The sequence below is a fragment of the Gallus gallus genome, chromosome 18, assembly GCF_016699485.2.
Source record: "Gallus gallus isolate bGalGal1 chromosome 18, bGalGal1.mat.broiler.GRCg7b, whole genome shotgun sequence".
Taxonomy (NCBI): domain Eukaryota; kingdom Metazoa; phylum Chordata; class Aves; order Galliformes; family Phasianidae; genus Gallus; species Gallus gallus.
This window is the reverse complement of record NC_052549.1, coordinates 10,127,528-10,147,316: the sequence shown is the minus strand read 5'-3', so window position 1 is coordinate 10,147,316 and position 19,789 is coordinate 10,127,528. Positions and strand designations below refer to the sequence as shown.

The following is a 19,789-nucleotide window of genomic DNA, read 5'->3' as shown; positions in this document are numbered from 1 at the left end:
ATGATTCATTCTAAGTGCACTGCATCTAGCTACACAGTGCTGGCCCTGGGTTGGTGTAGCAGCCCATGTTGACAGCATGCCTGCTTGTGGGTCAGGTAAATGGCTTTTGGGGTACAGTCTGGCTCTACAGTGAGATAGCAGCATCTGGGGGCGCAGGCATGTGAGTCTGTACTGCCTTCCTAAGCTGAGAACAAACCCATTTCTTGCACTCCCAGATCACCACCTTCTCGAGGCTCCTCACCAGCGCTGACTCTGCGTGTCTGGAGAGAGAAGTGCAGGGTAAAGCACAAAGGCCTCAGATCCTCTTCCTGCAGCAGTTTGACACAGAGTACTCCTTCTTGAAAGGGATCCGGTGAGTCCGGTTTTGTGCTATGTGAGTAGGTGGTCATCTGTGTGGAAGATGCACCAGCAGGACTTTGGGGTAACGTACTGAAAAGGGAGGCAGGAAGCCACGTGGTGCTGAGCTCAGTGCAAACTGTATTACTTCCATTGTAATAAGCAAGAGGTTTGGTTTTGGAGGTATTCTGTCCCTGCAGGATAGCTTTCCTAACTTCTCCCTTGGCCTGTGGCAGCCAAAGCCAATATGAACTGACTGTCCACGGTCTCTTATGTTTTGCTTTAACGCTTCTCTTCAATCCCCTTTCACTCCTCAGAGATTTCCTTGAAGCCACATCAGGAAATAAAGTCCTTATTATTCAGGCAGACTTTGAAGATGGCTCTCAAAATGCCCAGCTCGTCGCCTCGGCCAAGTAAGTCCCTTGTGAAGTGGCTCCCTGCTGGCTGTTCTGCATGGAGACTGCGCAGCCTTGTTTGCTGTTTCTGGGGATTTCACAATCAGGAATGCGTAATCCTCTGTTCGTGCTGTAGTAAATGGAAGCGTTGATTGGATTTTGAATAATAATTCATAGTCCAAGTCTAAATAAACCAGTGCTGGGCTGGCTTACGTCATCAGGCAGTGCCCCATGAAGTGCAGGTTCTTGCTCTTGGCTGTGCGATCGAGTAAAGGAGGTGGAGTGCCTTATGGAGTGCAGGGGAAGGATGGTGCCCTGCCTACCAGGGGAAAGATTGGTGGCATTGACTTCTGTCTGACAGCAGCATTTCCCCTTTGTTGCAGATACACCGTTGTTAATGAAATCAACAAGGCAAACCTGGGAGAAGCCTCTGTTTTTGTCTACTTTATTATGAAGCTTTCACGGGTGGAAGGAGGAACATCATACGTGGGCTTCCATGGAGGTGGGTTTGGCCATCTGTCTTTCCTTGTGCTCCAGCTGGCTTCAGAGCAACGCTTCTCCAATTTTCCTTTCATTCTAATGCTGAAGACCTGGAATCAGCACGTCCTGCAGCTCGTCTGAACTGCTCCCTTTATCCCTTTATGGGACTGGCTTTCCCCAGGATGTGCCATTACCGTCACTGTTTGTGTCTGTAGGTCTGTGGCAGTCGGTGCACATAGACGACCTCCGCAGATCCAAGGATATGATCTCTGATATGTCTGTGCTGCAGAACCTCACCATCAGCCAGATGCTCTGTGACGATTCAGGTAAAGTCAGAGGTGAGCTGTGCCAGACAGTGGTATCAGATGCTAGAGGGGGGAAAATGAGGAGATGCCTCCCCAGACTTGGTGCTGGGAGATCCTATGCTGAGTGCAATGTACTTATTTCCACTGCTAAGCATCTCATGTAGGGAGCACCACATGACTGTCAACTTTGCCTTTCTGTTTAGTTTGTTTCTGCGACGTTTTGGTCATCAATAAGTTAACTTTGTCATTTTCCCCAACAAAAATGCAGTATTTGCACTGCTTGATGTGCTCTACCTCAGCACAGGAGGAAGCGGGTGCTGCAGAGTGGGGCCCGGAGCGCAGCCAGTGTGCATATGGCAGCTGAGAAAAGGGAGTGCTGACACTGCACACGTCAGGGACCACTGAGAAGGAGCCACCCTGGAGAGCATCTCAATTGCACCAGTATAAATCTGTTCATTTAAACCCATAGGAAGACTGGAAAAGATGTTCTTTCTTGCTCAGTTTTTTCTTGGATTCTTAGAATGCAGCTGTGAGGACTCTGGTGCAGCTCAGTGCATTAGTTCAGCATCATCACTTTTTTGGTTCTTGCTGCATGAGGCTTGACAGCCCCAGCAGCTGGGAGTGCGTTTAGAGAGATGGAGCTCAGCTATTTGTGCAAGCCATGATGGATCTGACAGATGTCCTACTGCTCTCAGATGCAGTCACTAAATAGACTCTTATGTGATGGATGCAACAGTGTGCTGCTGCTTTCTAATACAAATTCTACACCTTGGATGCAGCTCCACCTGCAAATGGAGAAGAGGAGGAGGAGGAGAGAGAGGGGGAGGCTGAAGCATCAGTGCCAGAAGCAGAGCACTGTGAGGTCAGTTCGGGATGTATTTGTTTGCTCCTCAGCTATCAGTGCGGCCCTCTGCCCTTTTGTCGCTCAGATGCGATGTACCCTTTGCATCCACAGTCACTTGAAATCCATCGCATCACTTATCATTTATTTACATCAAGAAATGTGGATGAGGAAATTGGTGGTGAAAATTGGCATCACTGAAACAACAACCCGATTGCAAGACGCCGTAATGCCTCACTCAGTGTTCCTAATTCTTAAAAACAGAAACCCAACGGTGTATTTACAAGCTTCTGCTATTTTATAGACCTGGAAGCTGAGGACTGTGGTTCTGAGCCTGCCATTCCAGCTGTCGGTGCCTTCTGTTGGAGGGCTGTTGGAAACTGTGCTGGAGTTGGCTGCAGACTTTGCTGCGGCCATGTTACGGCTGGCTCATGCTCCTCAGGCAATGTGATTCCAGAGGATGCCCACAATGAGGGTGACCATGCGTGGCTTTTGCCCTTCTAACGCCTAAGGGTCTTTCAAGGGGGGGTGTTTGTACCCCCAGCCCAGTCAGGTTGATCAGTTCCACTTTCATTTGTGAACTGCTGAATCTTTCCCTGTAGGAATCGCATCTTCACAGAAATGCTATTTTACATGCCAGTTTAAAAGGCTGCAGAAGTCACAGTGTATGCTTGGTTGCAAAATAAGTGCTTAAATTTGTCACCAGGGATAACAGAAGAACTGCGTTATGGGAAGCAAATGACACGGACTCTCTAGAGAGCACCGTAATCCATAGCAAGATGGATGTACTGTGGGGTAAGGGAGTGAAGCCAAGTAATGGGTTTTTTGTCTCTGCTCCTGGGAAGGGTGAAGTGCTGGACATCGTTGTACTGCTGAGGAGCTGCGTGCAGAGTGCTGTGGGAATGCTGCGGGACCAAAATGAGAACCTTAGCCGGAGCAGAAGGAGAATTGAGATTCTCCTCAGCCTCCTGTCCAAAGAGAATGGCTTGAAAGGTATGCGCTCCCCTGTAGTGCAGCTGGTAGTGTCCCCCAGCATCTGGAGAGCCACCAAAACGTGTCCGTTAACTCACTGGGGGCCTAAAGGTTGCTGGTTCTCACTGTGGTGTAGGGAAGGCAGAAGCCCTGGGCTGGCTCCTGGGTGCGTGTGCTCCAGCCTCACTGCCTGTGTGGTTGTAGGGCTTTGCCTGGACTTCTGGCTGTGCTGTATCTGGCGGCTGGTTGCTCCCCATTGGTTGATTACTGAAGCAAATAGAAAATACTATGCTTGCTGTGATATCTGTGTTTTGATCCAAGGCCGAGAGAAGAGGAGGTACAAATAACTTTTTGTTTGTTGTTTTCTAGCCTCCTTCCTGAAGATGACAAGGGCTCGTCTCTCCAGCCTTTTGAAAAAGCAAGAAGAAAATTCCTTTCAGCCCAAAAACTGGGTGCTTCGGGCAGCTTCCAACCTCAGTGCCCTGCAGGAGGCCGGCACCTTCAGGTAAGGACAGCAGCAGCATCTCATAGCCTGCAGGCTTCCAAGAGCAGCCTGCCAATGGCAGCGGTGGAGCAGGGACAGCCGTTCTGTGTAAGCTGAATATTTGCAGTGTTGGCCTCCAGGCTGTGCTGGAATCCCTCTGAAGGCAGTTTTGCCTTCCCTGCTCCTAAGGAGTGCAGCTTGCAGCTGAATGGGCTGTGCTGGAACAGGAGTGTTTGAGCACATGGGGGGCTCTTAGCAGATCAGTGGGATCACGGATGAGTCACAAATAAGAAGTGTGGGGTTTTCCTTCCTTAATTTTTTTCCTTCCTCCTGTCAAGGTAGCATTGGGACTCTCACAGACAAATGCCCACAGTTTTTAGGACCACCACTCCTGATCTGCTGATGCCATTGTTCACATTCCCACTGGGTTTCTCGGTCTCTTTCTTCCCCCCAAGGCACACCTTGTGGAAGCGAGTCCAAAAAGCCATCACTCAATTCCTGGCTCTCCTAATTGCTGTCATAGACAGAAATGGCAATCTGGAGCTGTTGGCCAGGCCAGCATCTGAGTGGGTGACAAACCTGTGGATGTTCATCTTCAGTGACACAAAACTCCTGACTGTCCCTTCTGGTGTGGGTAAAAACAGGTGAGCCCCTGGAGAGAGCAGCAGAGGAGGGCTTGGATGGCAGCACTGACACCAATCCCACACTGTCTCTAAATCCACATGGGAGATTAACACTGTTGGTTCCTCCCCAGCGCTGTTCCAAAGGCAGTGGGGAAGGTCTTTGGTGACTGCAGAAGTCTCTTCTTTTCTGCCTTATCCCTGTCGCTCCTGGGCTTTGCTCTGCAGCTCTTGGCTTGCTCACACTTCTTACCCATCCCTTGAAGCCTATGTGTTGTGCCACAAGAGTGTTTTTGCTAGAGAACTCTCACTAGATAGGTCCTAATGCTGTGTAATTGGTACAAGGAGTTCTATTAATAAGTCCTTCAATTCTTTTCCCCTTCTAGGACTGCTTTCTTGCTTTTTGGATCTTACTGCCCCTGTCTGAATGTGCTTCTCAAGCAAAAGCCTGCTGTACTAATGATCTTCTAATCTTCTAGCTCTCAAACAGAGATAATTCTGGTGCAGAACAGCATGATGGTGTCTGCTGATGCTGGGAATAAGATGCCCTTCAGCTGGAGGATAAAGGAGTATTTGGATGAGATGTGGTTGAAAGCTCAGTACATCCAAAGCACGGAAGGTGAGCACCTGGCTTGAGCTTGTGATGCTCCATCCATCTGCCCTATGAACTCCAGTGTATTGCTAGCACGCCTCGGCCCATCACCACCCTGGGATCGCCTTCAGTCCCTCTATACTCATACAAGCCAGCAGAACTCTTTCCCAGTATTAGTCTGTCTCGGGCCCTTGATATAATACCAAGAGAGATCCAGTAAATATAGCAATGATGCCTGGGCTGAGAAGGCCTGGCCTCAAATTCCTCATTAGCACTCTGAATGAGGGGAGTGCTGCATGCACCAGTGGCTGATTAGGTGTCCAGGCAGAAGCTGCGTCAAACCCAGCTTCCTTCTGACATGCAGAGCTGTTCTCTGCACTCTTGTTTTCCAGACCAAGCGGAGAACTTTGTGGATATATTCCAGAAAACTGCACTGGGGGAATTTATCTCTGCTCTGACTGAGGGAGAAAGGCAGGAGCTCTTCCAGTGCTATGTCATTGACTTCATTGTCCTGACCATTGGCGTGTCCTCCACAAAGGAGCTGCAGGTCAGTGTGTGGAGCAGGAGCTGGGAACCCCTTGGTTGAAGAGAAGGGCATGATGCCAGTGAAGGTGCCCTTCTGTATCAGTGTCATAGAATGGCCTGGGTTGCAAAGGACCATGATGATCATCCAGTTCCAACCCCTCTGCTATGTGCAGGGTCGCCAACCACCAGACCAGGTTGCCCAGAGCCACGTCCAGCCTGGCCCTGAATAACTGTTGCCTTCTCAGACCCAGTGCTTCTCTCAGACAAGTGACGAGCAGTCCCCAAAGCAGATGCTGGATGCTGAATGGCTGCTGGAATTACTGAGTGCTTACCTTAGGAGCACCAATAGGAAAAGCACTTCCTTAGGAGAGCCCATAAAAATGGCCCCAATGTTTAAGGCTGTCTTCATAAAGTGCTAATTATTTTTTTTAGCCAATTTTGTATTTTAGTACAAAACAATAAAGAATTTTTTTTTGGTAAATTTTAATTTTGTTTAACTTTTTTCCTCCTAACTTTTCAGTGCCTGCAGCTTGCTTTCCTCTCCTGTATCGAGGAATGGAAGGCAGCTTCTCCCAGAAGACAGGAGGCGATGCCGTGCCTGCCCTGGGTCCACCTGGGGTACAATCAGTTCAAGAGCCGCCTGCAGAACTTCTCTAGGATCCTGGCTGTACACCCCAGCGTGGTCGACCCTCTTCTTAACGTGAAGGAAGATGGAGTGCCCCATTCCAAGATGGTATAGTCATCGGCAGGCATTCTGTGATCCTCAGCCCTAGCAGAGAGCTGTCTTCATTGAGTTAGTTGGTGTCCGATGTCCTTCTGGCTTCAGCTGAAGTGGGAAGCATGAACTCAGAATCCTCAGTGTTAGGAATAGACAGCTACGTTAGCAGCCTTGCTAGTAGAGTTTAAATTAGCTTGCCGTGTTTTGTATTAATTAGTAGGGTGTGCTAGTGATCTGAGCCATGAACATGGGAATCCTACAGCTTAAGGTCATCAAGTAGGGCGTTATTCGGAGCTACATAGCAAAGCAGATTATGAGCCTTGGGCTCCCAGATAATTCTGCAACGTTGCTGCTGCGTTATGCTTACACCCTGTGTGTGCAATTAGGTTGCAGACATCTTAGCTGCAATTGTGTGTGCCGAAGAGCTGGAGAACCACATGCAGGCAGCCCCTCCGGAGGTCTGGCTGCAGAAAGTGAAGAATCTTCAAATGCCAATTGAATTCATTTGTAAAGACAAGTCCTTACAGAGGAGTGACGTTCGGTGCCATCAGCTGCTGAAACAACTCCAGTACGTACCACGGATCTGCTCACAGCCTTGACCTCTTGCCTTGCTGTCAGTACAGACTGAAAGCTGTTCTGTGCTGCTTTTCTCTATGAGAACTTTGTATACCTTCCCAGGTTCCAACTCGTGAGGGCTATTATCAGTCGCCAGATTGTTTTTCCTTTCATTCCTTCCACAGATGCTTCCCCGAAGTCTAGCAGTGTTACCCAGTGCATCCCAGCTGCATTCAGGGCTGATTTAAAGCTCGTTAGTTTGACGTTAATCAGCAGTGTTTCCCTGCTTTGCTCCATTCTTGTAAAGACAGAGATAGGGAACTTTGCTGCATCTGAGACAGGAGATTTATGTCCCACAATTCAGACCAAGGGAGCTACACTGGTATCCTGCAGACCTTGTTTAGTTTAACCTAAGTGGGAAAAAAAGCTTGGTTCATGGTGATTTTTTTCCTTTAAGTTACTCCCTATTCTAACAGAAACTGGAGATAAGATGTTTGTTGTGGTCTCTGTTGTGCTGCAGTGCTGTCTGCAGGACAGATTCCCATGCCATAAGCTCACTCACTGCGTACTGCTGTGTGTTTTGTCCTTGACAGAGAGCCAGGCTTTGGTTCGGGGGCAGATAACCAAAGGGCAAATCTAAGAAAAGCTGCACGAGAATTGTATGAGAGCTGTAGTGGTGAGCATGAGAAGCAGATCATTAGACTGACCTGACGCTGTTCTGCCTTTCATACTCATCGCACAGCCGTGTCAGCTCTGAACTCCTAACTGTACTTCTGAAATCATGCTTTCCTCCCCACAGGACCTGCTGGGACCGTGTTTTCTGCATGTCTCTGTTTGTAGAACATGTGCTGCTTGGTACCAGCGCTTTGATGCCAGAGGTTGAGAATATAGTGAAGAAACATACTTTGCTTCTTGCCAGGGTGAGCTAAGATGTGATTTCACCTCTTTCCTGTCTGCTTCTGCCGATTGTGTTAGCAGAGCTGAGCCATTTAGTGTTGCCCCTTTCTTCTGCAGTGTTTTGAGGAGAATTCAGACATGAAGACTCGTCCAACTTTTGTTGCAGTGATGAAAGTACTGTGCAAATGCAAGGAGGACGTCAGCAGCAGGCTCTACAGGTAGTGATGCTGAGACAATCTGCACAGTCAAGGAGAAATATTGCCTATGTATTCCTGAGCATAAAAAGCATTGCATTCAAAGTACTGGAAGCCAGATGGAGAGCAGTGTATTCTATTTTATTCTGCACCCTGGGGCTGAGCGGTTAGCCAACAGGTCTTAAACTGTCTTCTCTGATTGTAGTTGCATATGAACATCTTATTCAAGACTTCCTTGGTAAGATAGCGTTGAAGCAGTCGTGTTCATTGCTGTTCCTGAATTACAGGTATGATTTGAAGCAGTGTTCCATCTGCCATGGAGAGCCCAAGGATCCCGTCCAGCTGTGTTGCAACCATGCCTTTTGTGAGAAGTGCATCAGAGCGTGGCTAATTCCAGCACACATGCATTGCCCGTTATGCAGAGTTGCTGTTGAAGATGATAATTTAACTGTTAACAAGGAGCTCAGGTACTCCTCCCTGTTCGAGGTGTAAGCATTGCAGCGGGGTGGCTGTGTAAGGAAATCCTGATTCGCACATGTGAGGTTGTCGGCTCATGCACAAAGGCTAGAGGAGGAAACTCTGCTCAGCTCTTCCTTCTCCTGGAATAGATTCGATCCATTTCCCCTTGATTGTTTCAGAAGAGGAGAGGAAGTTGCCTTTGCCCCATGTGATGAGACTCATTACAAAACCCTGCAAGCTGGGGGTTGAGGTAGCACTGAGGGGGCAGCAAGGCCCTCTTGGTGGCTGAACCAGGCAAGGGAGCTGCTCATCACCTCAGATTGCTTTGTGGTAGTGTAGCAAAAAGCTCACAGTGCATGAATCTGGCGTCACTTTGACAGCTAAGATCACAAATGGCAATTTGATGTGGCCTTTTCACTTGGATGCTATTGAAGTGTTGCATAAATCCAGGCTTTTGGAAAGCTGGAAAAGAGCATTGCTTTGAGTTCTGCCAGCGTCTGCTTTGCTTCGTCTATTATTTAACTGGTTCTGTATTTGAACATTGCCTTGATGCTCTTCACTCTCTCCCTAGTGCTGCCATAGCAAAAAATGCCCTGTTCCGGCAGAGGTGCAATAACTTCTTCATAGATGTGGTTACCACCATGTGTTTTAAGGACAACGAGCCCCCCGACACAGCGGTGATCCAAGAGCTCCTCAGTCTGCTGTTTGTGTACAGGGGCCTCCTGGGAGACTCAGGTGAGCTCTCTTCATAGAGCCTCATGGAGCTGATTCTCTTGGCAGCTTCTCTCACCTGCCCATCCTGTATTCCCACAGATCGCCCTGCTGCTTACACCAAACTCCTGTCCCCCTTTGATGAGGAGGTGGATGAAACTCCCGTTATCCGCTCAGTAATGCTGAAGCTTCTCTTGAAATACAGGTGAGCGCAGTCAGGCTGTTCTTGGATGTTACCCTGCAGGGATGGGGTGTGTGGTGGTTCACCTTTTTCCATGGCATCATCAAATATATCAATATTTGTTCTCCTTATTTCCCTATTCCTTGTTGAATTTGTATCATGATAGGTGAAATTCATCCCGCACCTTTGCATTAGTCTTGCAGCTGGGCTGACTTGCACGTGCCTTGTATGATGTATCTGATCAGTCTGTGCCAACATTTACCTATTTGTTCTTAACCTGAAGCTGTGCTGAATGTGGATGGCTCGGGCAGCCTTGGAGATAGCTGATGGTCTTTCGCATCAGCAAAGCAGCACTCCTGATCCACAGCCAATCAAGAACAACAGTCTTTTGTGTGCTTACACAGACCTTTCCCTTCACAAAAGTTCCTCCACCTTCCCTTTGCAGTCAGTACATACAAAGAGCCATTTCTCTAGTGTGACTGTTTCCTAATTGAGATTCCTAAAACAGAACAGATGATTTATGCCCTGGAAATCCGTATTTGTCATCTCTGATAAAAGCCTAGCTTGGAGGAGGAAGCTGGATGTTATCTGGTAGGAGCCAGCACAGCTGCTCTTCCATCACTTCCAAAGTGATCTCTGCCTGTCCCACGGCCTTAGCTGGTAGTTTGATCATGATTTAGGACAGAGTTAGCAGCCACCAGCATTGCAGCTGTGATAAGGGTGTGATTTTCTCTCCAACAGCTTCAGTGAAGTGAAAAATGACGTGCAGGATTACCTGTGCCGGGTTGAGCACAGCTGCATCCTGGACAAGAGAGATAAAAAAGAGCTCTACTTGCTTTTTGTCAACTGCTTGGAGGTAAGGCTTTCCCAACAGAGCTGGGATGGGGAAATTTAGGCCCCCTCCCCCAGTAAGTTGTATCAGAGCACTTGTTCAGAACCTGCTCTCCCGTACATAGCTGTGCTTCCCAAGGTAGGGTTTGTTTTTGCTGCATTTCATAAATGCTTCTTTCCCTTGGGCACCTCACACAAGAACGTGTATCCTTGTGAAGGGAAAGGAAGAGCTCTGCATCTCGGAACATATGGTGTGTTCCAACACTCACACTCAACATGAGTGTGCTCAGTCAGCGTGCTCTTAACTCTCACGCTACGCACGTGGGAAATATAGGAGAGCTTGGGTGTGTTGCTGGGGAAGTGTTTGGTGTTGCAGTAGAAGTTCGGGTAAGCACCAGAAGGATCCCAGGAAGGAGCCGATGGCAGTTGGGTGGAGGGTGTCACGAAAAACGTGGCAGCCTTTTGGCAAGGATGCACTGGAGGTAAAACAGCACCAACGCATGGGGTATCTGACTCGAGTGGTTCTGCCACTCAGGCAGTGCTCTGATTTGTCTTTAGGATTCCATGCGTGACAAGTCTGAAGGCAGCCTTGGATGTGAGCGTGTGAACTCCCTGCCTGGAGACAGAGGCTTTCCAGAAAACTACCTCCCAAAAAGCAATCAAGGAGCTCCTCAGGAATCATCTGTGGAATACCTGCAGGCAGTGGCCAAAGTTCGCTTGTACCTGACCAAGGCTGCAGAGCTGCTCTATGACTTGCATGAGCTCCCAGGTAAGTAATTATTGTGCTATCAAATGGAAATGTTGTAGACAATGTAAAGTCACCGTGGGAGGTGAGCTGGGCACAATCAGTGCTGCTGCGCTGGAGCCTGTGCTGATGTCCAGCTGGGACAGAGTGCTTCAGCAGTTTTCATTAGGAGTGCCAATCAGTATTGTCCTCTTCACCAAGTGCCAATGGGCCCTAAGGCATAGCCACATAGCTGTCCTGACTTTGAAAAAGAGGGAGATTCTATCCCTCAGATGCTAACGGTGAAACTTCAGTTAGGACCAAGTAAATTAAACTTCAGTAAGTGGATGAATAAAGCGTAAGTGATACTTCAGATACACGACTACTGTAAGGCTTCTGGTTTTGTGGGCATCTGAAAAGGAGGAAGATGTACTTCTGAAAAAAATAAACCCTAAAAGAAGGTGTTGGGCTGCTTCACTGATCCAATGAAGGAGAACAGTGCATGGATTGTAGTCTTAGAGATGCTAACACAGTCCATGAAGCATCAAAGCATCAAAACAACTTTGAAAGGACTTCGGAGTCCTGCTCTTGCACTGAGGATGTCAGGCAGTGGAATGTATGCAGGAGGCTGTTGTTAGGGCTCTCCATCACCTTGGTAGTTGAGCTGATGGAAAGCCAATGCTAAGAAAAATGCAAGAGCTCTGAGAATTAACAACCAGTTCTTTATTGCTGGAGGAGAGCAGTAGAATTCAGGAACACTCCTGAGCTTATCCAGCTGGAGTTTTGGTAGGAGTCACAGGAAGACTTTTTCAAATATTTAAGTCCTGGTTCCAAAAATGTGTTTGGAGTCTGTGTCCTATTGGAAACCTAGAGCAGATTTCCGTGTAACCTTAGAACACTGGAAATGACATCATTAGTGTCAGGAATGGGTTGTTGGGCTGAGGGAACGCTCAGAGATAAGCAGCAAGGTAGGATGTATGTTTTGCTTTTTCTCCTCCAGAACAAGACCAGGTAGAGGAGAAGAAACGTTACCTGGAAAACGTGAAGGTGTTCTGTGACCTCACCAGGAACGACTGGCACCGTGTTTACCTGGTCCGGAAAATTGCTCATCTGTATGGGATGGAATTTGCTCAGAAGCTTGTGATGGAGGCACGGTTCAACTGGGTGTTCCCAGTGGAAATTCTGCGGCAGGTAAAGAAGAAGGGGTCTCCTTGGAGATGGCCCTCTGCTGTTAGTTCTCAGTCGGTTCCAATGCCTGGTCTGGGGGAACTTGCCACAGTGGGAGATTGGTTTGGGTTGGCACACCTGTGTGCTGCCTCTTTGTGAAGGCTGAAAGGCCGCATCTATTGGGAGAAATGGTTCCTGCAAAGAGCAGATTCCGCCTTGTCCAGTGGCTGGTTCACATCCACAGCACTCACTGTGGGCTTTTCCCTTTGCAGGTACGGCACAGTCAGTCCAACCACATCGATCGTTACCTGGTGTGTGGCAAGAACTACAAAGCCCTGCGTGATGCTGTGGGGAAAGTCATGATAGAGTGCAAGCCTCAGGGTCTTCTAGAGGCTGAGAAGGTAGGGCACGTCCTCCTTGCCATAACCCTCTCGTGGGTTCTGGGTGCCCAGCGTTGGAGCTTTATGCATTGGTGTTGGTAGTGTCTCTTTGCAGTGGACATGCCTGGGTTGCCTTTGCTTGTGGAAGTTGAAGCTTGCTGGTCCAATAACCAGCTGAAACCTTGTGAGCGTTCAGCCATCACAGTGGTCACCTCTTCTCCACTCTATCATGGGTTTGTCTTTTTCAGGCCTCTGGCAGCACCACGGCTGTTCGATCTGTCCATCTGCTCCTGGCTGTTTTCAGAGAGGTCACTGCCCTGTATGGATTCAGCGACTCAAGTTTTCATCCCAAACAGCAGGTAAGATACTGCCCTTTGGGGGCTTGTGACAAATATGCTTTATTGGTAAGAAAAAGCGAGATAGAAATCATGGGTGGAAGAACTTTTTGTTCTGGCTTATGCCCTGGTCAGGGCAAAGGGAAAGTGTTTTCAAAGTGGGGGAAAATGCAGCATGAGAAGCAGCTGCTGATCCTCCCCAGTTTGATAGGCAATAGCACGGTGGTTTTATTTCTCTTCAATATGTGCTTTCAGCAAACACGTGCTCTGACTGAGTTCATCCAAAACTCCAAGGCCCTGAGTCCTCCAGACCTGCAGAACTTTGCAACATCTCTTGTGATGAATGCACTGCCGTCTGTTCTGAGTGTGGATCCTCAAAGCTTCAGCAGTAACGGAGCACTCATCGAGATGGCTGTTCATACTATGGCTGTCCTGTTGTGCGGGCAGAACCCCATCCTACGGCCCCTGAGGAATCTGGCATTCTCCCCACACACCATGGAGGTAAAGAGATCAGCACATCAGTAGTACTTTCGTGCAACTGCTGGGCCCACTGTAGCATCAGAAGACACCAGCTTGTTGTTTCAATTGTGAATTTCTGGTGGGTGTTCCGGTGTTGTTGGCATTAACTGGCACAGCACCAAGCTCTGCACTGGCACCCTTTCAAAGTACTTCTGCACACCGAGCAGCATCAGGCAAATACTTGTGCTGATGTTTGAGCAAGTCTGAAAGCAGTTGGCTGACAGCACTGTGGCAAACTGTGTGTTCTAGAGGATGCTGCTCTGCTTCTTCTGGTTTTTCAGATGTAAGAAAACACCATTAGACACCAGGGTACGTGAGGTCAACCCAAGAGGAATCCAGTTTAGGATGTCTAGAGAGTGCACGTGCAAGTCTTGACAGTATTGAGGGTAGCATTTGAAAACATGCACGTGCACCATACCCTTCGTCTGCTCCACCTCTTCTTTTAGATACCGTGATGGGGAATGAGGATAAGGAGCCAATGGGCATCTGCTACAGTAAAGAGCTAATTCAGATATTCATTTGTCCCCTTTCTTCCCCTTTAGCACGCTTTTCTGCCTACAATGCCAGAAGATATGGTGGCTCAAGCAAGAGCCTGGGAAGGATTGGCCAATCTGCGCATGTACAGTAAGTGCTTCTGACTGGCTTTGAAAGAGACTGAAGAATCCTTGTTTTTGAATGAAGCAATTCCTGCTGTGAGGACAGACACCTTTTTGGCATGAGTTATTTTTCAGACTTCCATTCCATGTTTTTCAAGGAGAGGAGCAATAAAAGCTTCCTCTGGTTCCTGTGTGGGCCTTTTGCACTCTGTTGGGCTTTGGGAACATCAGTGCTTTCTATTAGGCCTTGAAACATATCTTTAGCTTTAAGGTGATGGTCTCCGTGATAGGAAATACTAGAAGCTTCATAAATAGCTCTGTTAACACTGTTCTACTTTTTTCTCTTTCTTCATAGTTTGTCCAAATGGCCACCCCTGCACTGTAGGAGAGGTAAGAGTTTGAGATTGGTAGGGTTTTATTTAAGCAAGTAGCATTTGCAACAATAAACTTTCACATCTCAGTTATTGCTGAAGTTCTGTTGTACTGCATTTCATCCTATAAACTCTCTGCGCTGCTAGCCATTTCGCCACTGTAATGTAACATTTAGAATGGCTCTAACCCAGACGGTACCATAAATCTGGGAAATAAGTCAGCCAGAGGTTGTTTGTCCAGTATGCAGCAGTTTGCAAAATGAGCAGCTGCAGCCTGGATTTTTGCTTTATTCTCTCTGTTCTTACTCTGGAATTCAGTGTTCTCATTTTTGCTTTTTGCTAGTGTGGCAGACCCATGGAGATCGGCCGTTGTATTGAGTGTGGCTTACAAGTTGGAGGGCTTAAATACAAGGCAGTGCCTGGCTTTCAAGAATTCCGGTATGCTTTGATTCATTTCACCTTCTCAGTGCTAGATGATATAGCACTTGCTTGTTGTGCTTTCAGAACAAAAGGTATTGCCTCATGCAATACTATTGCCTCATGCTGCTACCTGAAGGGTGGCACGTGGGGTTCCCTGCTAGCTCACACGTTGGCTTCTTGGAAGTGGAAGAGGCTGAGCCATGAAGGGGTGCTGGCAGAACTCTGAATTTCCAAAAAACTACATTAAAATAAGAGCTTGTTAAGCTTTTAGTTGAAGCTTTTCAACTCTCTGTTCACCCAAGCTGATGTATGCTGTGTGGTTTTATAGTGACGTTAGAGCAAAAAGCTACGTTTTGTTAGATGGCTCATCAAGGCTGTAGAACTTCTACCAAAACTGCAGGAACTACAACTTGTGCTCTCTCTTCCTTCACTGGGTTTGCACTTCCAGCCCTCGCATAAAACTGTTAAGGTCTCGAAGTCTAACAGCAGTGGCTTTTCACCTGCCCTGCATGGTGCTGGCTAATCCTGCCCCACAGGGCTGGACGTTGCCTCTTTCATAGAATATGTAACAAGAAGAGATGTCCAACAAAAAGAAATCAGGCAGCAAAACTAAGGAAATTGGCTCATTTGCATACAAAACTGACTGAAATTCTTCATTCACCTGTACCACCCTTAATTGGTACCTTTTATGGTGTTCAGAGAGCTCATGATCAGAAAGATGTTACTGGGGATTGGTAACCTCGTGTGTTCTCTTGTCAAGGCAAAAGTTACTGTACATACGCTTTCCAACAGGAGTGGTGAAGACAGAACTCAAACTGGCCACATCCTCGGAGATGCACAGCATAGGAGAGGACAGGGAGTGTCTGATCGATCCATGTCCCCCGTTGTCTTCGTTCTGATCCGCTTGCTCACACATCTGACGATGCTGTTGGGAGCCACAAAAGATCCTCAGGTATCTCCCAGTCGTAACTTCATGTGGGCGCGTGAAATGCAGTGAAATCTGTGTGATGCTGGTCCTCTTCATCATATTGCCTAGTGACTGGGGTGGTCTTTCAAGGCATGAGACCCAAACTCGCTCCCCTCCTTGCCTAGCAGTGGTGTTGGTTTCGTTGCATAGTCCTATGCATGCATACGTGCCTTTATTTGTTCAATAGTCCTGTAGGGTGGAGTAGAGACTCTCTGGTAAGAGCGTGGTTCTGCATGCCTTGTGCTTGATCTGGCTGTGCTCATTCTCACCTTTTGTCACTCCTCAGTCACTGCGAAACATCATCAAGCCACCGGTGCGCAACCCGGTGACCTTCCTGCAGCAGCATATCCAGGAGGACTTGGCACAGCTGACAAGAATTTTGGGGAAGAGTGTGGATGAGACTATCAACATCCTTCATCTGGTCCTCGGCAGCCTTCTGAAGGACCCCCACCAGCACCCAAGGCAGTGTAAGGAGGCTATCAGCCATACCACTGGCATTTTGAGGGCAGCAGTTATTTTGCTTCTTTGGTAATAGACCACTTCCAACAGGCAGTAGCTGAGCTGGTGAGGAGGATGCAGGAGCGTGAGGCTTGTTTCTCACTGCAGGGAGTGAAGAACTTTCAGCTGTGTGCTTCTATTTTGGTTGAGTACAGGAGTTCTGCAGGATTTGATAAGCAATTCTGGAGAGGAATCATGGAATAAATAGCCTCGTGATATATTAACAGAGTCCTCAGCTCACAGGCTGAGGTGCTGCTCAAAGCACAGTGCTGTGTATAATCGTACACTACTCCTTAAATGACTGCCAAGAAGTCAGTTGATAGAATAGGGATGGCGGAGTACGGCTAGCAGTAGGATCTGGAGTTCAAGTTGACGTGAGTCATTGTCGTAGGGTGATTTATGTGGAACGGCCGTGTTTTCAGTGTGTGACAGCACGGGCCATTATTCAAGCTCTGTTCTTTATTCTGTCGTTGCTCCTGGTCTGACCTTGAACAAGTTGTTTAACCTTTCTGGGATTCTGAATGACTTGTATAAATGGCTGCGTCGTTTGAATGAATGACTGAAGTCTCTAAAAGCCTGAGATTACTATGTGCTGTTCTGGATGGCACTCCTCGGCTAGACTGAGATGCTCATTTAGCTTCCAGGACCTCTGTAATTGCTCCTGGCTCACTATGCAAGCTTGCAAGGATGTCACATCCAGAAGCCAAGGGGAATCTAAGCTCTTTCTGCAACCGAAATGTTATGAACGTAACTTAAATATTTCTGTTACAGGGCCGGTTGAGTTTGATGGTGTGCTTTCCACCAAGCAGAAGAGAAACAAATGGGAAGAAATTGTTGCAAACACAGTCATTATTCCTGAATTAGAGGTGAGAAATTTGTTCTAAAAAAACTTCAGTAGCCACTTCTAAAGAAGTCTGCCCTGCTCTAATACCTGTGTTACCCTTTTCATCCAGCTGTTCCTAAACATGGGCTGTTAGGGGTTTAAACAAAGCTGTCGGTTCTGATAGAACGTCATTCTCTTATGCAGGGCTTGGATAAAAAACTTGTGATGTTAAATAAGCAAATTCAAGAGGATGAGAGGATCTCTTCCAATCCGATAGTGAAAGTAGTTTATGGTGACCCAGTGACCTTCCTGTCCCAACTGCCCAAGGACAGCCACATCCATCACTCCAAGATGTGGAGCAGCCGCAAGAGGATTTCAGTGGAGAACCTGGGCCATGTGGTCCAGCAAATGAACGCCAAGGACACCGTCCCACTCCTGTGGAAGTTCCTGCAGAAGGTGAATGTGATACAGGGGTGAGACCCCCCGGTGTTCTGATATCTGTCCACAGACTCACAGAGTGGTTGAGGTTGGAAGGGACCCCGGCTCTGTCTGGTCCCACTTCCCAAGCTCTGTTTATTAAGAATGAGACAGACTTGTTGTAGGAAACCTTTGCGCGTTTCTTCACCTCTCCAAAGCAGACATGCAACGTCACCAGTTTATTCCAGGATATGCTGAATGTTCTTTGGGTTTACTCCCCATGAGAGTGTGAGGACACCCAATGGCAGCATGCCACATCCAGCAAAACCTGAGGAGAGGCCAAGGGCGCTGCTGCCTAAGCACGAGCAGCAAAACCAAACTGGAAGAGTAAAACAGCACAGAAATGATTGGGAAGACAAAATCAAACTCGAGACATGTTCTAGCATTTGATTACAGCACCTTCCTCATCGTAACCTTTGGTAATCTTGAACTGCACATGTAAAATATAAATATTTCTTCTTTGCAACGTCTAAAAAGCAATTCAGTAAAAGTATTCAGGGCAACATTTTGTCCATGGACAGCTTTACTCACAGGTCCCATTTCCCCTCCAGGAACCAGAACTGAGGCTGGTTAAATATCTGCCAGAGATTCTGGCTCTTCAGAGAGACCTGGTGAGGCTGTTCCAGAACAGCTCTGATGTCAAACGCTGCACGATCAGGGAGTTCCTCAGTGAGCCCCTCTCAGGTGAGAAGATGATGCCCAAACTGCGAGTCAGTGAAACACAAAGTGCTTGAGAAAGATGGCTTGGGTAATCCAGCTGAGAATGAAGGTCAAACTTCATTCCTGTTAAACTCAGTCTTCTCCTTTTATCTCCTGTCTGGATGAGCTGGAGGCCTTGACATTTAGAGGCTTCTCTTTTAAAAGCCATAAAGTAGTGTTAAGAGAATTATAGGCACAGGAATGGTGGTTGCAAGGGGTAGGGATTCTGTTCAGAGATGGGCAAGGTGAATGCAGCTGTGGGTGTGCTGAACTTCTGAGCTATGCCCTAGGGTAGGGCCTTCCTAAAAGGTGTGAGAGGTGTCCATCCTTTCTGATACTGGAGAAGCAGCTTGTGACAGATCCTTCAATTGCACTTATGTACAACTGCTTCTGTTCTTGAGTACTTATGGAACAGTACTTGAAGGTCACGCAGAGTCAGACTGAGTTTTGTAGCCTGGGCCAACTTTGCACAGTAATAGAAGAACATAAACAGAGCAAATTGCTCCATTTAATAGCATTAGGAGACTGTTTAATGTGCATTTAGGCACTTCTGATCTGTTTGAACGGTGGTGCTTTGGAAACTTTTGTATTGCTGGATTCTGTGGTGTTGCCAGTAAAGGTGTTTGCTGTTTCTGGTGTTCCCAGATGTGATGTGGGTTCTGTTAGAGAGGAGAGTTGATGTGTTTCTGTCAGTCTGGAACAAGCTGAGATCATCACTGGATACCAATGGTGAGTACCCTTCTTTCCCAGCACTGTTCTGAGGGGTGGAAATGAGGGAGTGCCTGCTGTCAGACAGGGCTCATTCAATACCATTGGTGGGTTTCTCCCATCAGTTGCTGAAATGCATCCTCAAAACTGACCTTGGCCATTAAAGGTTAAAAAGACCTCAATGCAATGGAAGGCTTTTTCTGCTTTATAGCGTTCTCTGCTAAACTGCTTCCTTTAGCACTTACAAGGGATGGAAAGAGTGCTGACTTGTCTTCATGCTGCATACTTTCTCCTGACCCGTGTCAGCTCAGCAGAGGCTGCTTATCATGAGCTTTAGGCCACCGCAAGCAGCTTTCAGTGTTTTTTATTTCAGGGGAAGTTAAACTTCCTAAAGGCTACTGTGATGCTGACCTGACCCTGGACAGCAAGCTTGAGGTCCTTCTGCCACGTCGACAGGGACTGGGCCTCTGCTCCACAGCCTTAGTCAGTTACCTCATCGGCCTGCAGAATGACTTCATCCATTTGGTGAACAAACACATCAAAGAAGATGCTCGGTATGTTGCTCTAGCAGCTAAGCCCTTTTTGGTCTGCTTTATCAACTCCTGCCACACGGTCTGCTTTCCCTGCTTCATAAAGGCTCATTGTAAATGGACTCTTCTTCAGGTACTTGATCAGTCCATCAGAAGTGGCTGACCTGCACTTGATCAGTTACGAGGTTGAGAGGGACTTGATTCCTCTGATCTTGTCCAACTGCCAGTACAGCATGGAGAAGGGAGGGGAGACATTGCAGCACTTCGATCTGGAGAGGATCCAGCAGCAAGTCATCAGCAAGTTCTTGCAGGGGAAGCCGCTCATCACCCTCACGGTAGGACGAGGCAGCTTGCTTTGTTTCTAGGCAGCCAGAAAACAGCTAGCAGGCAACCAGCTGCTGCCTGGCCTGCAGGGGTCTGCAGGGCTCTGATGATGTGCTGGCTGATGCTGGAAGCCCTGCAGAGTTTGCTGCAGCAAA

General features: G+C 47.8%; 1 protein-coding gene across 5 annotated transcripts in view; it reads left to right on the top strand.

The window, feature by feature from the left end:
• Window positions 1-19,789, top strand: part of RNF213 (ring finger protein 213) — a 47,177-nt gene that overhangs the window by 24,443 nt on the left and 2,945 nt on the right. For 3 of the 5 annotated variants that reach the window (XM_046902044.1, XM_040649509.2, XM_040649508.2), the window contains exons 29-62: window positions 216-352; window positions 654-749; window positions 1,115-1,233; window positions 1,427-1,549; window positions 2,296-2,378; window positions 3,203-3,350; window positions 3,699-3,834; window positions 4,269-4,457; window positions 4,913-5,052; window positions 5,418-5,572; window positions 6,071-6,283; window positions 6,655-6,836; window positions 7,623-7,743; window positions 7,838-7,938; window positions 8,202-8,381; window positions 8,945-9,108; window positions 9,187-9,289; window positions 10,007-10,121; window positions 10,655-10,865; window positions 11,821-12,011; window positions 12,260-12,388; window positions 12,616-12,726; window positions 12,958-13,203; window positions 13,764-13,845; window positions 14,173-14,207; window positions 14,532-14,626; window positions 15,401-15,560; window positions 15,862-16,042; window positions 16,845-16,939; window positions 17,101-17,352; window positions 17,925-18,057; window positions 18,718-18,801; window positions 19,154-19,334; window positions 19,444-19,645. In XM_046902044.1, coding sequence (XP_046758000.1) covers window positions 216-352; window positions 654-749; window positions 1,115-1,233; window positions 1,427-1,549; window positions 2,296-2,378; window positions 3,203-3,350; window positions 3,699-3,834; window positions 4,269-4,457; window positions 4,913-5,052; window positions 5,418-5,572; window positions 6,071-6,283; window positions 6,655-6,836; window positions 7,623-7,743; window positions 7,838-7,938; window positions 8,202-8,381; window positions 8,945-9,108; window positions 9,187-9,289; window positions 10,007-10,121; window positions 10,655-10,865; window positions 11,821-12,011; window positions 12,260-12,388; window positions 12,616-12,726; window positions 12,958-13,203; window positions 13,764-13,845; window positions 14,173-14,207; window positions 14,532-14,626; window positions 15,401-15,560; window positions 15,862-16,042; window positions 16,845-16,939; window positions 17,101-17,352; window positions 17,925-18,057; window positions 18,718-18,801; window positions 19,154-19,334; window positions 19,444-19,645 — 4,893 coding nt within the window. The remainder of the gene's footprint in view (window positions 1-215; window positions 353-653; window positions 750-1,114; window positions 1,234-1,426; window positions 1,550-2,295; window positions 2,379-3,202; window positions 3,351-3,698; window positions 3,835-4,268; window positions 4,458-4,912; window positions 5,053-5,417; window positions 5,573-6,070; window positions 6,284-6,654; window positions 6,837-7,622; window positions 7,744-7,837; window positions 7,939-8,201; window positions 8,382-8,944; window positions 9,109-9,186; window positions 9,290-10,006; window positions 10,122-10,654; window positions 10,866-11,820; window positions 12,012-12,259; window positions 12,389-12,615; window positions 12,727-12,957; window positions 13,204-13,763; window positions 13,846-14,172; window positions 14,208-14,531; window positions 14,627-15,400; window positions 15,561-15,861; window positions 16,043-16,844; window positions 16,940-17,100; window positions 17,353-17,924; window positions 18,058-18,717; window positions 18,802-19,153; window positions 19,335-19,443; window positions 19,646-19,789) is intronic. The other 2 variants (XM_046902045.1, NM_001389479.2) reach the window with 1 other exon arrangement.